The sequence below is a fragment of the Oreochromis niloticus genome, linkage group LG20 (genome assembly GCF_001858045.2).
Source record: "Oreochromis niloticus isolate F11D_XX linkage group LG20, O_niloticus_UMD_NMBU, whole genome shotgun sequence".
Lineage (NCBI taxonomy): Eukaryota > Metazoa > Chordata > Actinopteri > Cichliformes > Cichlidae > Oreochromis > Oreochromis niloticus.
In genome coordinates this window covers 15,887,176-15,908,679 of record NC_031984.2, presented here as the reverse complement: position 1 = coordinate 15,908,679, position 21,504 = coordinate 15,887,176, and the positions used below count along the sequence as shown (strand labels likewise).

General features: G+C 39.3%; 1 protein-coding gene across 6 annotated transcripts; it reads left to right on the top strand.

Annotated features, from left to right (window-relative positions):
* Positions 1–397: 397 nt before the first annotated feature.
* uckl1b (uridine-cytidine kinase 1-like 1b) lies at positions 398–17,466 on the top strand. Of its 6 annotated transcripts, none has more exons than XM_025901707.1 (16): positions 3,967–4,036; positions 4,188–4,258; positions 5,783–5,976; positions 7,932–8,038; positions 9,135–9,305; positions 9,681–9,752; positions 10,524–10,713; positions 10,821–10,882; positions 13,277–13,296; positions 14,015–14,113; positions 14,236–14,329; positions 14,831–14,893; positions 15,046–15,168; positions 15,397–15,504; positions 15,606–15,762; positions 15,891–17,466. In XM_025901707.1, exons 2-16 carry the CDS (start codon positions 4,200–4,202, stop codon positions 15,968–15,970), a joined length of 1,599 nt encoding a protein of 532 aa, XP_025757492.1. In that variant the 5' UTR covers positions 3,967–4,036; positions 4,188–4,199; the 3' UTR covers positions 15,971–17,466. The 6 variants fall into 6 exon arrangements, with proteins under 6 accessions (XP_005448858.2, XP_005448859.2, XP_005448860.2 ...); XM_013275787.3 differs by lacking the exon at positions 3,967–4,036 and adding an exon at positions 4,090–4,107; XM_005448801.4 differs by lacking the exons at positions 3,967–4,036; positions 4,188–4,258 and adding an exon at positions 398–533.
* Positions 17,467–21,504: the final 4,038 nt, after the last annotated feature.

Genomic DNA, 21,504 nt, shown 5'->3' with positions numbered 1-21,504 from the left:
AAGGTAGCCAGTGTCCAAAGGAAAACACTGAATGACCTTAAGAGAACTATTGCTCAAGACTGCTTTAAAAATAACCGGAAAGTCTGGTTCCTTGAAAGCAAAATGTAAGGAAATAGGGGTGGCTCAAGACTTTTCCACAGCACTGTAAAGTCATATAGAAATATACATCTACTACATATATATATATATATGAGGTAAAACTACAATTTCAAAACTAACTAGCTAACTAAAAAATTCATCTCCACTCCCATCTACACGTGGCCTGTAAAAGGCCCTGTAAGCTTAAAATAAAAGTACATGCTGCTTATTGTGAATAAAAAAAAACGGATCACGTGCATTCTGGGGCTTGAAGTCCAAGTGCAGGCGCGAAGCTGAAATAGAGTCCACTGAAGAAATACAAGTCCCATGATGCCTCAGCTGTGACTGCGCTCTTAACACCTGATTGTCAACAGGGCAGAAATGTCTGTGGTTAGCGTGGAAGACAGGCGCTCAACGATGGACAGCGAAGCGAAAACTTCCTCTGTATCGAACAGGTATAGAGTTTGTGGATTGCTTCGGAAACCTTTGGTATTATAGTAAATTATTATGAGTTTACTGAATGCATTATTATTATTTCTTTTTCTTTTTTTCATTTTACCCTGGCAGTTGGGTTAAGCATCTTTACGGAAACATGACCTGTTACACTGTACACTGTATGCCCCAGTGGTACAGTAACTAATACATAATACGTCTAATATCTATAATAGCAGTCTATTAGTTACGGTATAATTATTAGTTTATATAAATATAAATAAACCCGAGGCCTGCTTTTTGAGTCTCTCCTTCTGTCCACTCTCTCTCTCCCTCTCTTTGGCTTTACGATCTGTCATCTTATTTTACACGAGGTTGCCTCGTAGCTTTACTTCATTGTAATCTTCTGAAACGAAGAAATCACATCAAACACGTCTTTACAAAAGCAGTCACTGTTAACTGAAACATGCTCACCTATTTTAACGTGTAACGGGAATCGCTAGAGCGAATTAGAGAGCTAGCTTAAAGCAGAGAAAGTGGAGTAAGAGAGCTCTCTTTTAGCAGAGGTGGAAAGCACGCGCCTTGGTGTTTTCTGGAGGTACTGCGGCGTGAGTAAAGCGGGTATTTCTGGCAAATGTCATCTTCCTATGGGATATATAAGGTAACGGAACAGAATAACATTTGGGTTAGGTGACCAAGACTCAAGCTGAAGCAGTTGGACCAGTTGTTGGTCAGCTGCTGGTCTGCCTTAGAAGTATAATACCTCGTTGTTCCACAAGAGGGCGGTATTGTATTGGTGTGTCCGCTGAGATAAGTTCCTGCTTTTTAGACATCAACCTTAGTGACTCACAGGCTTTAAAGTTATAGTCACATTATTAAATGTATGACCGCTGATATTAATATAGCTGTATGACAGGACTCAGTTGGTAACTAAAATATAACCTAACACAGAGGCACCATAAACTGTTAATTGAGGCAGTAGCAGACCAATCAAGAGCTCGGCAAGGCAAAGGTTTCTGGAAAAGGCCCTTCTGCACTGCAACCTCCCTTTATCACTGAATGTATTTGAATTTTTTTTTAAATTATCAAAGTTTAAATATTTTATAAGTAAAGTCAGCATTACATGCTGTTACTAATATGTTTAGCTCTTATTATAGTGTGCTTACAGTATTAGTTTTAGGTTAAGTGTTATTGCAGACTTTGTAAGCCTGCTGTGCATCACTGTCGCCATAGTGAGATGGCTGAATGTTTGGCATAGAAACCAATTCAGGCTTCTTGTTTCGATGTGGCTTTCTTGCTCTGCAGCTGTCCTCTCGGTGAAGATTAAAGCAACAGCGACACTACCAAAGCATTACAGTTCAGATTAGAGGAGACAACTAAATTCTCTTTGCCCTGTTGGTCCCCTGTATGATAATAATAATAATAAGTGAATAAAGAGAAATGAAGTCTGGTCAGAATCCATGTTCCAAAATATTTGGAACATGGATTCTTTCATATTGGTTTGTATTATATCTAGTAGCTTCTCTAAGCTGTTTGGCTTGTTTTTCTGTGCACTGGAAAACAATTAGTCCATCTCCTCTGAACTCTGAGCATAATGATTTGTTTGTCTGTATAAGTTGTGGCTCGGGAGGAGTGGAATGGCGTGCATGTGTGTGTTTCCCAGGGCTGTTCCCCAGACCGTCAGCTGATAGAGCAACAGAGGTAGTGTTGGGTTTCATCATGCTGTTTATTCCCCAGTCTTCACTGTGAGTGAAAATAGGGAGGGGACTTTGCTCTTCGGGCGTGTGTGTGTGTGTGTGTGTGTGTTTGCTGTGGTGCTGACATCTCTAGACTTGGTATAAGGCACACAGAGGCACTGCGTGTCCCCACAGGGTAAAAGCACATCAGCTCCCCTCTACCCTTCCCCTCTGTCATCCTCGCCCCCCCTTCAATTTCTCCTTCTCTTCACCTCCCCAACACAGCCTGAGGCGTCTCTGTTGTGAATTCAGCCAACTGCGTCAACATCAGAGGAGAATAATCGCTGGCTGTGTGACTGTGCTGCACTCCTGTTATTTATTTCTTTGTTTTGTCTTGTTTTGGGTTGTTTTTTCCACCCTCTAGTTTGTTTCTTCTTTTGTCGCTCTCTTCTGGTTCCTCTTTCTCCTCCAGCCACATACTGCGACACTGACTGCCAAAGACAGATGACCCAAGCTTGGCATGTGTCTGTGTGTGTTTATATATATGTGGGTGTGTGCATGTGTGTACCAGGAGTGGTGAGGTCTGGTTCTAACCCGGTGCTATTAATATACCCTAATGAACATAATCTGGAGGGCAGGTTATCCTCTTACGTTTGTTGGCTGGGCGACTAATGGGAGGAGCAGCGAGTTAGTGAAAGAGGAGGGAAAAGCTGTGCTGTAGTTTCACACTGAGTGCGCCTCCTCTACCAAGCTGCAGTGCCTTCTCTCTCGCTCTGTTGAGAGAATGGAAGAAATAGAAAGCTAAGCAAATGTTTAAAGTTTCGTTTCTCATCCAAGCCGATTCCCATGTATATTAACCACCTTCTGTCGCCACCTCTCTGGATGTGATGCTCCAGAGAGGAGCACTGTTAAGTGTGTGTTTGAGTGCATATGAATATATACACTGAGTATACCGGCTGACAATAGTATAGGATTAAAACACAACTTTTGGAGTACAAACACTGGAAGCTTCCCAGTTATGAACACTCTACCAGCTTACTCAGGAGCTAGAATATCTGGCTGTTGGACGCTAAGATCTGATGGCAGGTAAGTGCATTTTATTTCCTTTAATATACTCCTTAGGTGACCTGGGCAACTGTATTTCTGTCTGTAGTTTAAATGTCTTTAAAATGTCTATAGTTAATGCTTTTAAAAGTCTGGATAAACAGGAAAGACAACCCCAAGTTGAAGCTCACTTGTTTATACCTTCTAGGTTTTTGTCTACATACTTTAGGAAATGTAGCACCTTTTAAGTGCAAATGTGATGTGAGGAACCATAAAGTTTTTTTTAAACTGAATTTCCTGCTGACATTACAGTAGTGTTACATACTTGTTATCGTTTTTTTATGAAATCTTGTTGGACAAATTAACAAGCTGATGTCAAACAGTAGTCACTTTATGCGGCTAGGTTGTGTTAATTTACTCTTTGTGTGAGCCATTGTGGAGAAAGTAAAGAAAAACATGTCGCTTTACTGAAGTTAGATGTGACGTTGTGTCTTCATTTGCTGCTAATATTATCCTTCAATCTGCTGCCCACAGGGCTTAGATGTCTGCTTCATAAGGGCCTTCTGAGGTACCCCACACTATGACTTCTTATCACAAAGGTGCATTCATGTAATGTTTTGAAGCACTGGGTACTGTAAGTTTAACCACAGAACAAGGGCATGATTCAGCACAGTCAGCTAAGCTAATCTTTTATTGCACACTAGTTGGGTTTTAACTGATAACCATACTTCAGTGAGCTATGTCCCGCGCACGCTCTCAGCAGTCTCCCACTCTGCTCCCTGGCTCCGTCTAACCAGCTGACCCTGGTGAGATAAGATAAATCTTTGTTCTCTCTTGTTTGCTCCTCTTCTGAGCTCCTGGCAGTCCACCTGGGCAGGTATATGACCTATATAAAGGTGTGGAGCCTGACAGTTGACTGGAAAACAGAGGAAGATCTAAGACTTGTTTATTACACAGGCCGCTATAGTTATGGCTGCTGGCTTTTTACAGTCTTCACTGGGTGAAGTGTGGATGTCTCGGATAATGCAGTAAGTGTTGCAACTGTTACTTGGTTAGGCATATCGCACACAGATGTTATGTTGTATTTGTTAAACAATGAACGCAGCAGTTGTTTTGATGATGATTGTGGGCGGTAATCGTTGAGCGACTTTAGATTGCTCAGCTAATGATTTTCGAGTGGCATTTTCCTAAAAAAGCAATATTTTGTTTCTCAAACGTCAGAGGCACAGCAGATTCTTGAGACGCTGACAAACTAGAGTTATGTAAGAGAAGTGAGGCTGTTGTTTTAGAGGAAGTAATAGAGAGGTTGCTCACCAATCTGCTCGACCAGTTCTTTGTACCAAGTTTGTTCTCTGCTCTGAATTCCAATTACTCACAACTGCCGAATGAATGCCAATGCTCAGTCCTTTTTGCTTTCTATTTGTAAAGGCACAACATCAAACTTAGTCAGTATAGGTTAAGTAACTTACAATAGTAAAAGAGTAGCCCATATGTGCAGCTGTTTGCAGTTTAGACACAAATCTCTTGCAATGGGTATTACATAAATTTCTTTCTAAATTTCTTCTATCTTACAGAACAGATGAGAGACCATCAGGTGTAGTTTGAATAAGTCAATGCAAATTCACTCCATGCCTTGCTCGCCGAAGCACCTTGTACCTGTTTTGAATTGGCGTGTTGTCATTTGTTTATGAGGGCCTTTTTATCTTGCTGGTTGTGATGGCACATTATTGCAGCAACCTTTTCGGTCGTAAAACTGATCACAGGACTCTATTCGATTAGCTGAATCAACATTTCTCCACTTCTAACATGTTCTGTAGGTGTTTTTAGGTACTGTAACCACCTGCTTTTCTAGCATGCTGTCTTTTCAGTGGCGGATACCTGATCCTTTCAAATGGTAAAATACAATGGACTATGAAAACACAATCAATCACTTTGACTCTATAATTCTCATATGGTTATGGGGAGCTTAAGATGTAATATATTATACCATCTGTACATTAGTACCTGCAGCAGTTGCACTGGACAAGACTGGACAAAGTTGACAGGTTGAAACATTAACCAGTGACAGGAGGGAAAATGCTGCACTACTGTTTTATTGTTAACTAACTGGGACGCCTTTCTCTAGTTAATCTGTTCATCCATTGCATGGTTACACGCCACAAACAATGTCTGTCTCTTTGTGTCTAATGTGTCACCGGGCATTAGATACAAGGGGCACAATGACACCATTTAACAGGCTATACCAAATAAGAGATTGCCATTTCAGTGGGACTGATCCTTTATATTACATTGGTATGTTATTGCTGTGATTCTGTTGTTTTACCTCATTACCTTTCCATGAACGCTCGCCGATGTTAGAAGTTGAAATCATGACACAGCACATTCGGGTTCGGTGTGTCTTACTATATACAGTTGGAGAAGATGTAATGATGGAGAGTGTTGGCGTTATACTGCTACGCAAAGGTTTTTATGAAACCCAGAAAAATGCAGTGAAAAAAAGGAAAGTTCCTTCCTGTGTACCAGAGAGTAATGTCATGTTTCTCGATCTGCAGTGGAGGTGGTGAGGGATCACTTGACCGTCTCCTCCCCTCGGTAAGCACAGGCCTCTCGCCCAGGAAAAGGACAACCAGCCAGTGTAAGTCAGAGCCTCCTCTGCTACGCACCTCCAAACGAACAATCTACACTGCTGGTCGCCCACCCTGGTACAACGAGCATGGCACACAGTCCAAAGAGGCATTTGTCATTGGTAAGAAGAATAACTTTCTGTGTTTGACATTTAGATATCACAAACTTTGAACTTTCAGAGCCCAAGAGTAGATTAAGTGGTGAGTTTTCATCTAAAGTATTATAAATATGTTAGTATTATACCTTTTAATTTAGGAAACTAATGAATAGTTGTTTATAAACTAACCTTATACTTTGTATAAGTTAAAATATTTAATGTTTAGAAAACTCAGGGAATGCACACATTAGCATAATTTCTTCCTATATAGTTGTGGCACAAAGTTGTCATCACCTTATTTAAGGTAAGGTAAGGCATTTTCTTGGCGTATTTGACCATTTTATGAGCAAAAAAGCTTGAGAAACCTAAACCCAGATAGAGATGCACTGGTTAAAATTCGTTATTTTTCACAAACTGGAGAGTTTCCTCTTTGGCAGAGTGTTTTTAAATACAGGAAACTCCTGCTATACTAGTGATAAAGGGCGTTAACTCATAATTTCTCACTGAATGGAGCAAAGCAGACCCATCTTTAAGTATGTTAAAGCTGGGTCTGGCCTGCTATCAGGAAGTGCTGAACTATTGCGTGAGAGACTTTGTGAAAAATAGGTTAACTGGTTAAAGAGAATGTTTATGTTGAAGAATGTTGTTGTCGCTGTTTCTGCATGCCTTTTTAAATTAGCCTAAAGCAACCTCAGAATGCACTGAAACAAGTCTTGTCAAACTAGTGATAGCATGTTTGCACCAAACACTTTATTAGGTACACCTTGCTGATACCGGGTTGGATCTCCTTTGGCCTTCAGAACAGCCTTAATTCTTCGTGGCATAGATTGAAAAAAGTACTGGAAACATTGCTCAGAGATTTCTGTCCACATTGACATGGACTGGTAAATAGACTGATTCTTATATAGCGCTTTTTTACCTCAGCACTCAAAGTGCTTGTTTTTGTCATTGACATGACAGCATCACACAGTTGCTGCAGATTTGTTGGCTGCACATCTCAAAGGTGTTCTCTCTCTTGCATTGATCTGTGACTGTGGAGGCAATTTAAGTAAGGTCAACTCCTTGTTTAAGGATCTGCTTTGAGATGAGTTGAGATGTGTAACATGGCACATTTTCCTGCTGGAAAATGTGACCACATGAACATGGTGAGTAACAATACTTAGACTGTGGCATTTAAACATTGCTCAAGTCGGTACTAAGGAGTCCAAAGTTTGTCAAGAAAATATCACCACCACCTCCGGCCTGAAGGCAGGATGGTTAGATTAGATTAGCCTCTATTGTCCTCCCGGGGAGAAATTTACCTTGGACAAGCGAGGAAAACACATCATGTAAAATAACACACATATGCAAACACTCACAGAGAAAATGTAACTCTATTTAACTCACAGTTTTGTACCCTGTACCTTTTTCCTGAAGACGTCAACTCATAATCATTATAAAGGATGTCATTTTTGTCCGTAGTAATTTTAACTATCTTTCCAGCCCTTCTAATCAGATTTTGAATTTGGGATCTGAGCTTGACAGAAAGGTTGCCAAACCATGTAGTGATACCACAACAGATAATAGATTCAACAGTTGCCCTAACATGACACATATATTCACTCCAAGATAGCCTTAAGCTCTGAAAACATCTGACTCTGCCATCTGAACGTCACAGCAGACATTTTTCCAATTTCCTTTTTTCCGGTTTTGTTGAACCCCTGGAAACTGTAGCGTCAGATATTTTCTGTTTTTGGATCATCCTCTGTAAAGTCTAGAGATTGTTGTGTGGGAAAATCCCAGTAGATAAGCAGTTTGTGAAATAATTACAGTAAAACCACACCTATTAGTCATTTCAACTTTCTTCCCAATTCTGATGAACTTTTTGAACTTCTGCAGGTCATCTTGACCATGTCAACTTGCCTAAAGTCTTTGTTTTTTGTAATTTAACTTGAAGGAAGTTATTACTCAATGGCTGTTTGTCAATTTTTAAATTTCAGGCCTGTGTGGTGGCAGCGCTTCAGGAAAGACAACTGTAGCAAGGAAAATCATAGAAGCTTTAGATGTACCCTGGGTTGTACTACTCTCAATGGACTCTTTTTACAAGGTATGTCTATGGTATCTATAACACCATGTGTGTCTTTTTGCATGCAGTGATACATTTGTCACTGCATCTGTGAAGTTGTTAAAAGTTATCTGAATATTCAAATGTTGCTGCATGTCTAAATAAGTGTTTAGAGTTATAATTAAGACATGTGATAGGTCCGAGAAACTCTTTTCTTATCACTTTATATTTATTTGTCTTGTGTGGCTGTTAACCACTCAGGGGCCTAAAGGAAGGCTAAAGAAAAGTGACACTGAGCGCAGGAAACAGGGCGAAAGAGAAAAGAAAAGGTTTCCTTTGGATCCCAGAAAATGAGTAAAAGAGGTTTGGCTAGAGAGAGAGAAGAAACAGAGTAGATAAAATATAAGGAGGCAGTGCTGAAAACAAGGATGAAAACACAGTGATGGGTGTTATCGGGAGAGAAAAAGAGATGTAGTGAACAGTATAGCAAGAGCCATCATTCTTGCCCCTCTACACCTCCACCCACTCTCTAGTTGTGTAATCCTGTCAAAATCTGACAGCGGCAGATCAGACTGTGCAGAGTAGGAGGGATTTACCAGTGACCAGTGCCGCTGTAGCCCTCAGCAAGTGGTGGTCTGCTCACCACATTTTACAAAAGATTGTCATTTATTTTCATTTAATCTATGCATTTTTGTATTTTGCTTTTTTCCAGTATAACATTGGTTTATTACATAAGTATGTTACCAGTTCATTTGAGAAGGGGGTGTTGCTGTTCATTAACTGCCAAATACCAGAACTGTGTTTTTAATGTTCAACAACCCTAAGGACAGATACGTGCGTGCACATACCACCTCGTACGGACGTCACTGTGGCACATGATGTCCTCCTAAATTTAGGTCCCCTAACTTCTCTGCTCTCGATCAGCGATCTGTGCCAAAGTGTTTTTGCATTATTATTTGAGCATGTGTCATTTGTTTTACTGCAAAACACGTGTGTAATGTTAGTTGACTGAGAGATTTTTCTTTTGATATGCAAATATTAATATGTGTTCCTGCCATTTTCTCAGGAAATCTTGTAGCATTGAAAAGCAGCATGCAGTGGTGAGATACTCTAACTTCAGTATCATGGCAATCCTCAGGTCCTGTCCCCAGAGCAGCAGGCAATGGCTGCCAGTAACGACTATAACTTTGACCACCCAGATGCCTTTGACTTTGATTTGCTGACACACACCTTGCGCAAACTCAAACAGGGCAAGAGCGTGAAAATCCCTGTGTATGACTTTACAACTCACGGGAGACAAAAGGACTGGGTAAGGATGAATGCACAAACCCAAACATTTGGCTTTGTATATTTAAGTTATTAAGTAGCATGTTACTTTTGCATATAATCCCTCCTTTTTGTTTACCGAAGAGGGTTTTAATCCTCTTTTCTATAGATTTAGCTGCATTGTAAAGCTGTACATCTCCAGATGGTCTCCAACAGACCACTATTGTGATATCTGTCTACTTCTATTTATCCTATCACACACAGACATTCACACATTAGTGAAGCAAGTCACTTTGAGAGCTTACGATGATTGTTGGAATATTCATGCACACTTAATGTGTAGTGCTTTAATGCCCTCGTTCTCATTTTTGGTATGTAAATTTTATTGTGTTATTACATGCGCATGTCTCTGCCCCAGAAAACAGTTTATGGAGCCAGTGTTATCATCTTTGAGGGAATCATGGCCTTTGCAGATAAAGAACTGTTGCAGGTAAGGTCATTAGCCCTGAACAAACCAATACAAGGTCCTACTCTCAGCTTTGTTGTCAAAAATATGTATTACCTAATGAAAACACTCTGAAGTGGTGTAAGAGGTCTTTATTAAATCAAAGGTAGTTTTTTCTCTTTCCCATATTGTGTCTATACATAGACAAGATTTGCAGTTTTTTAAAATATATTCAGTATATGCATGATAGCCCAAGATAAGTAAATAGATTGAAAAGCCTAATATGTTTGTATGCACTGTGTGTCAGCTAATACGTGCAAAGAAGTGAATATTGATTTAAAGATAAGAAAAAAATATCTGCATTACATAGTTTGTCCACTTGAGGGCGCTGACAGGTTTGTTTTTCAACTGTTAGTCATTGACTTAAAAGACTTAATGATTCTGAATAACTGCAGTACCAACTGCAACACAGTAAAGTTAATGGATTTTTCCTTTAAATGTATGTTAAAATCAGAAGTCATTATAAGCAAAAGGGAAGCAAACATTTTCATTAGTTACCTAATATTCATTAATTTTTCATCTATATTTACATTGACATTATCAGAGATATTTTTTGCTATCAGATCTTTCATTCATTCATTCATTCATTCATGCATTAAATTTTTTTCTAGAATTTCTTGCAGGCTTTCACAATAACCCTTAAAAAATACAAAATTTGAATAAAGTGTGGTATTTTAAGCTCGCTATTTTCATGTCATCTGTATGTGAATGTGTGTTTTATTACTTTGTGTTGATCAAATCAACTTGTTTTTCCAGTTGCTGGACATGAAGATCTTTGTGGACACAGACTCTGACATCCGCCTGGTGCGCCGATTGAGGAGGGACATTACAGAAAGGGGCCGAGATATCGAAGGGGTCATCAAGCAGTATAACAAGTTTGTTAAGCCAGCTTTTGAACAATACATTGAGCCTACCATGCGGCTGGCTGATATCGTGGTGCCACGTGGTGAGTATATACCAACATACTCTCATGTACATGTTCAGTATAGCAGCAGCAGTCCTAAAAAGATTTAAACTTAAAGCATCATTTTTATGCTTTTTTTTTCCGGTCAGGTGGTGGCAACATGGTGGCAATCGATTTGATCGTACAGCATGTTCACAGTCAGTTGGAGGAGGTAAGTGAGGTCATGCTTAAAGACATAAATATAAACACACACGCAGAAAATCTGTCATGCCACTTAAATAGTTAATTTTGGGGGAGAATTATAACCTTTCATTTGTCCTTTTTCTTAATGGCCTCCGGCTCAGTACATTTAGTTATGTTATTGCATTCATAAGAGGGTGTAGGCGGAGGCTAACCTTCAGTATGTGCCTGTAATTTCAAGGCAGATCACACCCTCTAGTGGATAGAAAATTTACTGAGGCTGAATGTCTGTAAGTGCTTTGGGGAAAGGTTTAATCATTAACACTCAATGGAAAAAACTGTTCTAAACTGGTTTTGGTTTTGCTAACTTTCCTAGTAACAGTAACAAACTGTAGTTATTTCGTTCAGAGAACATAAATTTTAAGTTGCTTTGTTTTTTTATCGTCTACTTTTTTCTTCTCTTATGTGCTTATTTGCACACTCAAACAACTTGACATGATTTTAAAAAGTGTGTAATTATTAGACATTTTCTGAATTTACTGCCAAAGCACTTACAGCAAGAAGGCTAAATGATGTTTTTTGAAATGTGCTCTATGAAAACAAGGTTTCTGTTTCTCTTTTGCTTATCATTTCATACTTAAGAAGAAGAATGAATATGAATATAGCTCTTTAAATATGGCATATATGTGTCGTTCCGTAGTTTAGTTATTTACACAAACAAACAATCCCTGGTTCAACCCTGGGAGGAGACTCAAATCCCTTTGGGGAAGGACATCCGGCTAATGCAGAGCTCCCCACTGTGGTGACCCCTTGTGAATAAGGGAGCAGCTGAAAGTAGCTTCCTCAAACAAAGAAAATATGTCAAGAGGAGCTTGCTGACAGAAATAGGTTTCAGTGTTTTAACCATATTAACCTCTTGCTGTGGTTATTTGTCCTGCATTAATTCAAACCAAACTAATCTCCAGGCATTTAGTTTGGGAATAAATGTGATCACAGTGGAAACATTACATCCTAATACATAATTATGCAGCATTAGTCACACAGCCTTAAAAGACACCCTATCTTCATACTTCATAATGTCGATTGATGGCCTGTTAGACGCACTTTGCGATTAGTTGTGCAACATGCACTAATCACTGGCCACCAAAGGCACGCTCTTGCCTGTCGGAGCACTTTGTCCTACAGTGCAGTTTGCTTTGTTCCCTCACAATATACACCCACTGTAACCCATATGCTGCTGATGGACTGCTCTCTCACTCTCTCCCCCTCATCACCAAATCCCTCCATTGCTTGCAGCGGGAACTCAGCGTCAGGTAGAGTGGCCTTTATCCTTTATATCATTCTCTCCTCAACATCTGCCCAGTTCCCCTGCTGCGCCAGCTTTTTTACTGGAAGACTGAGAATAAATGTCAAATCAGAAGAGAGCAAAACCAACCTCTACCTTCCACCGACGTGCTGGCTGCCATGACACGTCACCAGGCGGCATTCTTGTATCTTGTACCTAACCAAATATGGCTAATTAGTACTCTGTCAGTGGGGACATAATACACGGTTAAGACTCGGTCCACACCAGCTCAGAATAAGAACAAGTGGATCAAAATATGCGAAAACTGCTGTCAACGTTTAAAAGCTGCACTCTGATCAGAAGTTTGAAAGTGGTGTGGTGCAGCCAGCATTCAGTGTAAAGGTGTTGGTTTTCCTTCTCTCTACCTTTTAAAGAAATGACAACTCACACTCTTCCTGCCTTCTGTGTCTAAAAATACACCAATGAGTCAAGTCACTGACCCCTCCTTTCAGCAGCAGCAAGAATAAGAGAGAGAGTGACTACAACTGAAAACGAGAGAGAGGAAGCTCTTGCTACAGCTATTGTTGACTATCGCATACCTCAGCCACAGAGAAAGTTTCCAATACCCTACTACAAAGCGCTGAGTTTTTCCATTGAATGTCGGCCACAGTATCTGAGACAGAGAGAGAGAGGAAGTGAGCTTGGTGTCTGTCTTTAGACACAGGATGTGCTGGGGCCTGTGAGCTGAAATACCAACCTCTACTGTTCTACACAGTGTAAGAGTGACAGCCACACGATAGTTTGTGCACCTCCCACGCGTACACGCAAAGGGATGCATGGGTACAGATATCAAAATCGGAGCTAACACTTGGTTGGTTTCTTTTTCTCATTGCATTATTATTATTATTATTATTATTGTTATTATTACTATTCAATTTTGATGTCCTTTAGCTCAAGGACTTTTGACATTTGCAATTCTGGCTGTCACACTTTTCACTGTTCCCGGTAATCTCTTCATCCACCTGATTTTGTGTCTTTTCTCATTTTTCTTCCTCTTATCTGTTGTTTTTTTTTTTTTTTGGTTTGTTTTTTTTTTGTTTATCTGTGTCCGCTCTGTTGTGAAAAAACCCCTCCCCATAGAGGAAACTTCGCTGGGATATGTGAGCAGACATGCTATGATTTCTCTTTTCTTTGCATCTGGCTAATGTGTATCTCAGTGGCATTGCAGTTAGTCTAGTGTGAACAACACTGCATCACTGAGAGTTTGTAACAGCGTGTCTATTCCCCTGAAGTCCAAGGTAGAGCGAGGCTAACAAGGCATTCAGAACTAATATTTATTCATGCAAACATGGGGAAATATTAGAAGTACAGCCCTACCATGGGAAACTAATTATGCATGTGTTTATATTGCACATTTAAATCTTTTATTTGTATCTGTATAATTATAATTTTCAAATTAATCTATTTTTCCATTATCACGGTCTCTGTGGTGTTGTTATTTTCCACTGAAATACTCAAAACTGGCCCTGTGTGCGCTGCAATTTTGTGTGTGTGTTTCTTCCCAAGCACTCCCATTACAGTGGGTACACTACCATTATCAACTTTGCTCTAACTGCTATTGAAAAATTATTTGTGTGGGTTTTTTTGCGCAATTATTTGTTTATCTGTTTTTGCATGCACACACAGGTCTGTGTGTGTTACAGTGTGTATGTGCACGTGTGTGTGTGAGACCTTGCACATACTGTACACATGCGTGCAGAGCAGTCTTAATTGCACTGGTTTTCACGTGTTGCACTCATGCGTCTGTCCATCTTTTCTCTTTTCCGCTGCTCTCGGCGTGTACCACCCCCGCGCTACTATTTGTTGCCGTGGTTACAGGGCAGCCCTGGCTTCTGCACACCAGGCCCAACCCTTCCCCCAGACCCTCAGCGTTCTGGAGAGCACACCTCAAGTCAGGGGCATGCACACCATCATCAGGTAAAAGCTAAGAAACCACATTTTTGTTCCGTTAATAGCTGGATTTGTTTTCATGGAAACCTGCACGGTGGAAAGCTGCCGAATAAATCTTCAATCCTTCTTTTCTCGACCATCACATCTAGAAACAAGGAGACCAGTCGCGATGAGTTCATCTTTTACTCTAAGAGGTTGATGCGGCTGTTGATTGAACGAGCCCTCTCCTTCCTCCCCTCACAGGTCACAAACACAAACACAAAAACATTCAAGTATTGTATTACACTCTTTCTTAATTAAGTTACGTTCTTTATACCAAGGAGGGCATTAAACAATTGGAAAACTACCACAGACAGAGAGGTGTAGGAGAATGAAAGCATGAGATAACCGCTCAATAGAAAGATGCTGACAAGTCACACACAGAGAGCGTGCTACAGTATGTGGCCCCGAAATGGGGAAAAATCTGAAAAGGCACTGATAAATGGAAAAAAAAATCTCCCCATCTATTTTCTACAAAGAAAATCAGATAGACATACTGTATTGGCCTGCCACATGAGTATGGAAACTTATCAAGTCACCACAGTGGAAAGTTTCCATATCTTTATCGTAACATTCAGTGTGCATTTCACAAATACACGTGACCGACAATTCAGCATTCACTGTAGCTTGTCACAGTATATTTTCCTTACTGTGGTAGACTATAGCATCGTGCTAAAGCTCTTATGATTTTTAATATTATCTCAGGTCCACATAGTGCAGACCCCCCAGGGAGAGGATTACGAAGGCAAGACTTTCCACGGAAAGAGGGTGAGTGAACTCCATTTACTTCCTGCTATATTCTCTGTGCGTTATTTTTAATTGAGAAAAAAAGAAAAACATTCTGAAGACTTTTGTCTCGAAACTAAATTTATGCAATTAACCTCTGCTTAATTTTTGTATCCCTCTTTGTTTTGCTTTAGATCACAGGGGTGTCCATCCTGAGAGCCGGGGAGACCATGGAGCCGGCTCTGAGGGCCGTCTGCAAAGACGTCCGCATCGGCAAGATCCTCATCCAGACCAACCAGGACACGGGAGAGCCAGAGGTACTTAACCACATTAATGTCACATGCTGTCTAAAACGTATAACCAAAAACAATTTTGGTTATATGAGTTTTTACATTTACACATTTTCACAGTAACCTCCTTTGGCCTAGTTTGCCATGAAGCAGTTGTTTGTAATATTAGAGGTTTTCTATATGTATATATATAGCAGTAGGTCATGTGTGTCACATTTTAGCGTGAACCCACATCCTGTCTGTGCACAATTTTAGCTCCATTATCTTCGTCTACCGAAAGACATCAGTGAGGACCACGTGATTCTAATGGACTGCACCGTGTCCACTGGAGCTGCTGCCATGATGGCCGTGCGAGTCCTGCTGGTGGGTGCACCCAGTTGTTCACAACAATACCAATGCCTCCTGTGCAAATGAATTGCATTGCACATGTAGATCATTTTTCACAGTTGTGTTTTCAATTTCAGGATCATGATGTTCAAGAGGACAAGATCCTGCTGGTTTCTTTGCTCATGGCTGAAATGGGAGTCCATTCTGTGGCTTACGCGTTCCCGCAGGTCAAAATCATCACCACGGCTGTCGACAAGAAAGTCAACGATCTCTTTCACATCATACCTGGAATAGGTGAGCAATGCTGAGGAAGCAGGAATGACAGGACAATTTTAAAGTCATTAAAATGTAAAAAAAAAAAAAGAAGCATTTTAGCACTGTATTTATATTTTTTATTGATTTCATTTGTTGTTGTTTTTTAGGAAACTTTGGAGATCGTTATTTTGGAACAGACGCACCGCCTGACTGGAGTGATGAAGACATGGATGAGCCCAGTTACTAAATCAATTGCTGTCAGTTGAGTTACTTTTTGAGCGAGTCGGGGCTGTGCTCCTGGACGATATGAAGACAAACCATTTGCCTCGTATGGCTGCTGTTGAAAAAAAAAGACTAAAGAGAAGAAAAATATTGCTTATTTGAAGTAACTTTGTATCAGTTTGGTTTTTTTAAATAATATTATTTAATTTTGTGTTAAATATATTTTTATTTGTACAGAATGTAATAAGGTCGAAGTGTTTTAGCGCTTAAATTGTGACAATCTCTATCGACTTCTGCAGAAATGTTCTGAAAAGATTATTCTAGCCTTAAACCATGTACTGTGGACGACACAACTGAATGTGAAATTGCATGTGACATAAAAGGAAAAGAAAGAAAAAAAGAAGCAAACTTTTTAAGGTTATTTTTTACCACGCACCTTCCTCACAACTTTCACAAAAGTAAAATCAGAACATGAACTCATGTTGCTCAACTTCCATCGCCATGAGCACTTTCTGAAGGACCATTCAATCGGAAAATGTGTAGGTGTATGGGTTTTTTTTTGTCTCTTTTTTTTTTTTTAGCTCACTGGTTCACTCTTTTCCTTCTCTGTGGATGCTGACCTAACCAGTTGAAAAGGATGTTGAAAAGCATTTTTCATTATACGGCTTTAAGTGCGTACTTGTGGTGCGTATTTATGCAGAATGTCGCTCATTTGCATATTTTTTTACTATGGATAGTCCTGACCAGTCAGCGGGCAACTCGTACGTCTTTTTGTTGCAGTGAAAATGGGTCACCTTCATTTATGTGAAGTGTTTATTTTAGTCTCTCAGATCCCAATTTATCCCTCCATATTTTTTTTTCTGCAGCACATCAGATTGTTTGTTCAAAAACGGCTTTTGTGGACATATGAAATCAAAATATCCAAAGGTCACAAAGAGTCCTGATAGTGCCTGATCTTTAAACTGTCACGCTAATAATGAATGAGATCTGTTAATGCCGTTGCCTGTTTAACATTTCCTTACTGTTTGCTGAATATGATTTAGTTTGCCAAACTCGAGGCGCTTAGCTTCATCCTTGCGGGTATACGAGTCCGGGATATTTGAGGAAAGTTGTCTATAAACTTCTGATATTATAAACCGGGCCATAATTACCATTACACAGTGTTCAATTTAACAACATTTTCTATTTTTTCACAGTGAGTTATTTGCTTTTTTGAGGAAAGGAATCATAAAACAACAATGGAAAAAACAAAAACATTGCACTGAAACTGTAAATCTGTTCTGTCACGTACGCAGCAAGTTCACTTTTAAATATTAATTGTGTGTTACTGTATTTTAAATGTGTGCTGCTGAATTCAGCTGCTCTGTACAGGAATGAACCGATTGTGTTATGTAGCCTCATTGGTTGAGTGCTCTTTTGGGTTCTCATCTGCATGTTTTGATTTTATTTCTTTTTGGGGCTTTGTTTTGTTTTGTTTTGCTTTTTTTACATATTGAATAAAAGTGCAATACAACTTTTAAACTGCTCACAGTTTATTTATGCGAAATGTGAATTTCATAATCTAGCATTCTGCCAGCTCCCACGACTTATCTGAAAATATTCTCCACTCTGATTAAAATACACCTGCAAAAAACATAAAGTAGGGTGAATATTTCTACCTTTATCAACACATTTCGAGAACGAGAGACACATTACCTACACTCAATGAACAGGAAGGATATTGTGGTTGTCCTCTTCTCATGGAAAGTAACCTTGATATCTTCCATCACTTTCCATAATTATCACTCTGACAGCTGTCAAGATGTCAGCCGCAGTAAAGTATGATTGACGTGCATTTCATGAGGCTGATGGACAATTACAAATCAGCAGGCTCTTGGGCAGATATCAACACACATGAAGCATCGTGTTTTCTTTCTTTCTTTCTTTTTTTTAGAAGGCAGGAGGACAGTCAAAAGACATGCAAGAGATACAAATATCAAGAAGCTGAGCAGCAACATTTATATTCTTGTTCGGCTCTGCAAAATATCAGCCGATTTTAAAGGTTTTCAGCAAGGTTAAGGAGGCTCTGAAATAAGCTAATGTGCTAAACTGGCTTAAATTTGTAACAATCTGGTCCTTTCTGCTGCTTGATTATGATGATGACAAGTGTATTTTTAAAAATCAGCACAGATGTGTTTTATTCCACATGACTAAATGCTTGAAAACTTCAGATTGGTCCTCTGAATGAAGATGTCAGTGGAAAGTTTACCACTAGCACTGACAAACAGGAAGGTAGTGTGTCTATGTGTGCGTCTGTGTGTGTGAGTTGCATCCCCATTGGTAGTACAGAGCATGATGAGGTCACAGCTTGGTAAAGACAGCAGGGGTGGCCGTTAAAACTCAGCGACCTGTGTTTCTTTTTCATCCTCATGTCACCAGCTTCTAACTCCAGGTTGCTGTGCTCTCTTCCTGTGTGCCTTCTTTTGGTCTTGACTTTGAATGAAGATGAAGCTTGCCTCCCTGTCTTGCTTGACTGGGTCTGAGGAGTCTGCCATGTGGGTAAGGACTGCACAGAGGAGACTATGAAAGCTCTTCCACACAATGAGACTTTCCAAACTTGTTGTAATTACGCTTGAGAAATCGTGAACCGTATTTTTTCATGGTTGTTATTTGTTTGGTTAAAGTGTTATCTGGCAGTGAGTGCGCCTGGGTTGTAAATGTTGAAGAGATGGTGTGAGTAGGCCAGCACAGAGCAGTAGCTTAATGCGGAGAGTAGAGGATGAATAATTCAGACGATGAAGTATTTCTGAATCATGTGAAGAGGGTTTAGATTAGTCTGTTGAAGAGGGTAAAGTATTGTCTTTCCCTTTCGCTCCCTCCTTCTCCTTTCACTCTCTCGCTCTATGTGTGTGTATGTGTGTGTGTGTGTCTTCCCCTCCACTCTCCATCTGCATAGTTTATCATGAGAGTAAAAATTCTAAGAGACTGGACTGTCCTCATAAAGTCAGGCCAGGGTGATTTAGTTGTTTTTAGTATGAGTTTTAGTTTGTGCATTAAGCTCCGTTGGCTGAGTGTTTAATTGCTCTCTGAGTGGTTTTAGTGCAAGTTAGCTAACAACAGGGGGCCAGATGTGGTGTTAATCTATGGCTGGAGTTTCTGACTGAGAAAATTGGCACAAATGTGAGGCAGATATGTTGTTTGAATGCTTTTCACTGTGGCAGTGTTTGCCATCAGGTTAAAAACTTCTATTCTACAGAAATGAGCTACGATGAATCGCTGGATGCGTCGCTGCTATAAACACAATAACATATATAGATCACAAGAACAGGAATTAAATTTTGTAACCACAATAAACTTAATGTGACGTTGTTTCCATTAATAGCTTTTCAAGCTTTTTTTTGAATTCTGTTTTATCCTCGCTGGGTGGTTGCCTGTGGCGCCAAAATCACACCCTTTAACTATACAGGTGGCTAACAAATGATTTACTTTTTAGATTTTCAATTAGATCTTTGTTTGGTTTTGCTTTTGGAATTGCTTCTTGATTTTATTTCATATGTATTTAATAATCCTGCAGGAAATGCTACAAACAACACCACAAAATGGAATCCAATCAATAAACCTGCTGTACTGAAATTCTTATGTTTAGCTTTAGAAAAAAAAAATCTACCTTTGAGTGATATTTAGTTCAGAGCAATTAGAAATGTTGGTGGCCAAAATATTATTACTACAAAATATAATTTCAGCTCTCCACCACGAGGTCATAAAGCAGATATTTGTGCCTCCGAATTATGGAAAAACCGCTCACTAGATTATCCATCAGCAGGTGTATATTTCCAGATGTGTAATCACATGTGGAGTGGTATCATAGACACATTCTCATCTTTTCTTTGTCAAGTAATTTTATTTTTGTACACGTTTGCCTTCAGTGTGGACTCTGCGTGTGGCGGCTCGCAGAGCGGCCTGAACAACACATCCGGTCCCGCTTTAAATCTTGAGTAGTCCTTTCAAGGACTGTCCAACCTGAGAATGGTGATTTTAGGCTCAATCTCAGGTTCGTCAGCCCATGAAATGCTAACTCGCCTCAGCAAAGTATGAGAAGGAACACCAAAAAAAGCCCAAACCTTCCTGGACTGTGCTGGAATTTGGTTCCCGCACCAAGATTTTGAATTACCTGCTGAGGACGCTGACAATCAGAAGCTTTTTGTCTTATTATTGGATGGCTAAAAACTGAAAAACACAAAGACCCTTTGTGTTTTCTTAACTCAAACAATCTAACAGCAAAGAAACCCCTTACTAAGTTCATTATAAGCTATATTAAAGATGGTTTGACAGGTCACTTTTCCTCAAACAGAAATATATTGTCATAATATTTAATGGTGAGTTACAGAATTCAACAGCTTCTTTCAGTAATTATTAACCAGTAGAGGGAGCAATGCACACAGTAACCAAAAACCAGAGGCTATTGCTGCTTGTGGATATTGCATTAAGAATGTTAATTTTCATCAAATCTAAATTGTCCTATTCAGTAATTCTGTTTTCATGAAGTAGTCGTTGCTCTTTAAATGTTGCGGACAAACATTTTTTTCAAATATGGTCTAATAGCATTAGACCCAAAGTAGAATATTCTCTCAGCATGTTTTATTATTAATAATGTAAGCGCATGTGCTTTCTCTTCTAAAATAGTGAAGAAAAATCCACCTCTGATGGTCCAGAATCATCCAGAATCTTGTTTGCTCCGATAAAGCAAAAAATCTTCTTCTTGTTTGACGACTTGACATCTCTGTTAACGTTCGAGTTGTCTCAGATTTTTTTAAAGAGAATGCATGGCTGAGAAATGTAAAAGATGCTTTAAAAAACTTTAGGATTATATTCAAAGTGTAAGTGATGCCTGCATATTGTAAATGGGATGCATAAGCTCATAAAAATATTGGGCCGCACTTACCTTTTTTGCATTATTACCAATTTTTTGTCATCAATTCTGTAGAAAAACATTAAAAACACTCTGAATCTATAACTAAAGTACAATTATATTTATTACTGTTTTTACAAAAAACATCTAACTGTTCCTTTTCTTTGATTTTGACCTACAAGATTTATATAATCGATACAGTGAGTAAAGTGGCTAATATCCCTGAAGACAAATCAGTGCACCAACTTTCAATAGTTTATTTGCCTGTCTGGCTCACAAATGTAGTTCAGCACGTTCTGAATCATCTTGCTTAAAGCAGAATCTTAACCGAAACGGTAATCGATCAAGAATATAAAAAAATATTGTAATATTTTAAACTAAATATGCCCAAATAAAATGAATTAATTGTAACTGGACTTGGAAACTGTCAGTGAAATATGTAAGTCTTTAAAAAGGATTCATTTCTCTTAAATTAGTTAAGATATTTACTCACTGTATCATTTCCAGCGTGTTTAATTATGTACTACAGATGCAGTACCCCAATTTAATAGACTAATCTATAATTTAATAAACCCCCCAATTTTTTAGATCGTTCTCCACTCAGCTTGTAAGATTCCTCCCTTGATATGTCTCATTTTGTTTTTTGCACATTTCTAAAACTTTGAATAAAA

Coding starts and splice junctions, on each gene's coding strand:
- uckl1b (XM_005448801.4), top strand. CDS start 460: ATGTCTGTGGTTAGCGTGGAAGACAGGCGCTCAACGATGGACAGCGAA. Junction 10,883..13,276: donor TTCACAGTCAGTTGGAGGAG/GTAAGTGAGGTC, acceptor CCCTCCCCATAG/AGGAAACTTCGCTGGGATAT. Junction 15,763..15,890: donor TCACATCATACCTGGAATAG/GTGAGCAATGCT, acceptor GTTGTTTTTTAG/GAAACTTTGGAGATCGTTAT.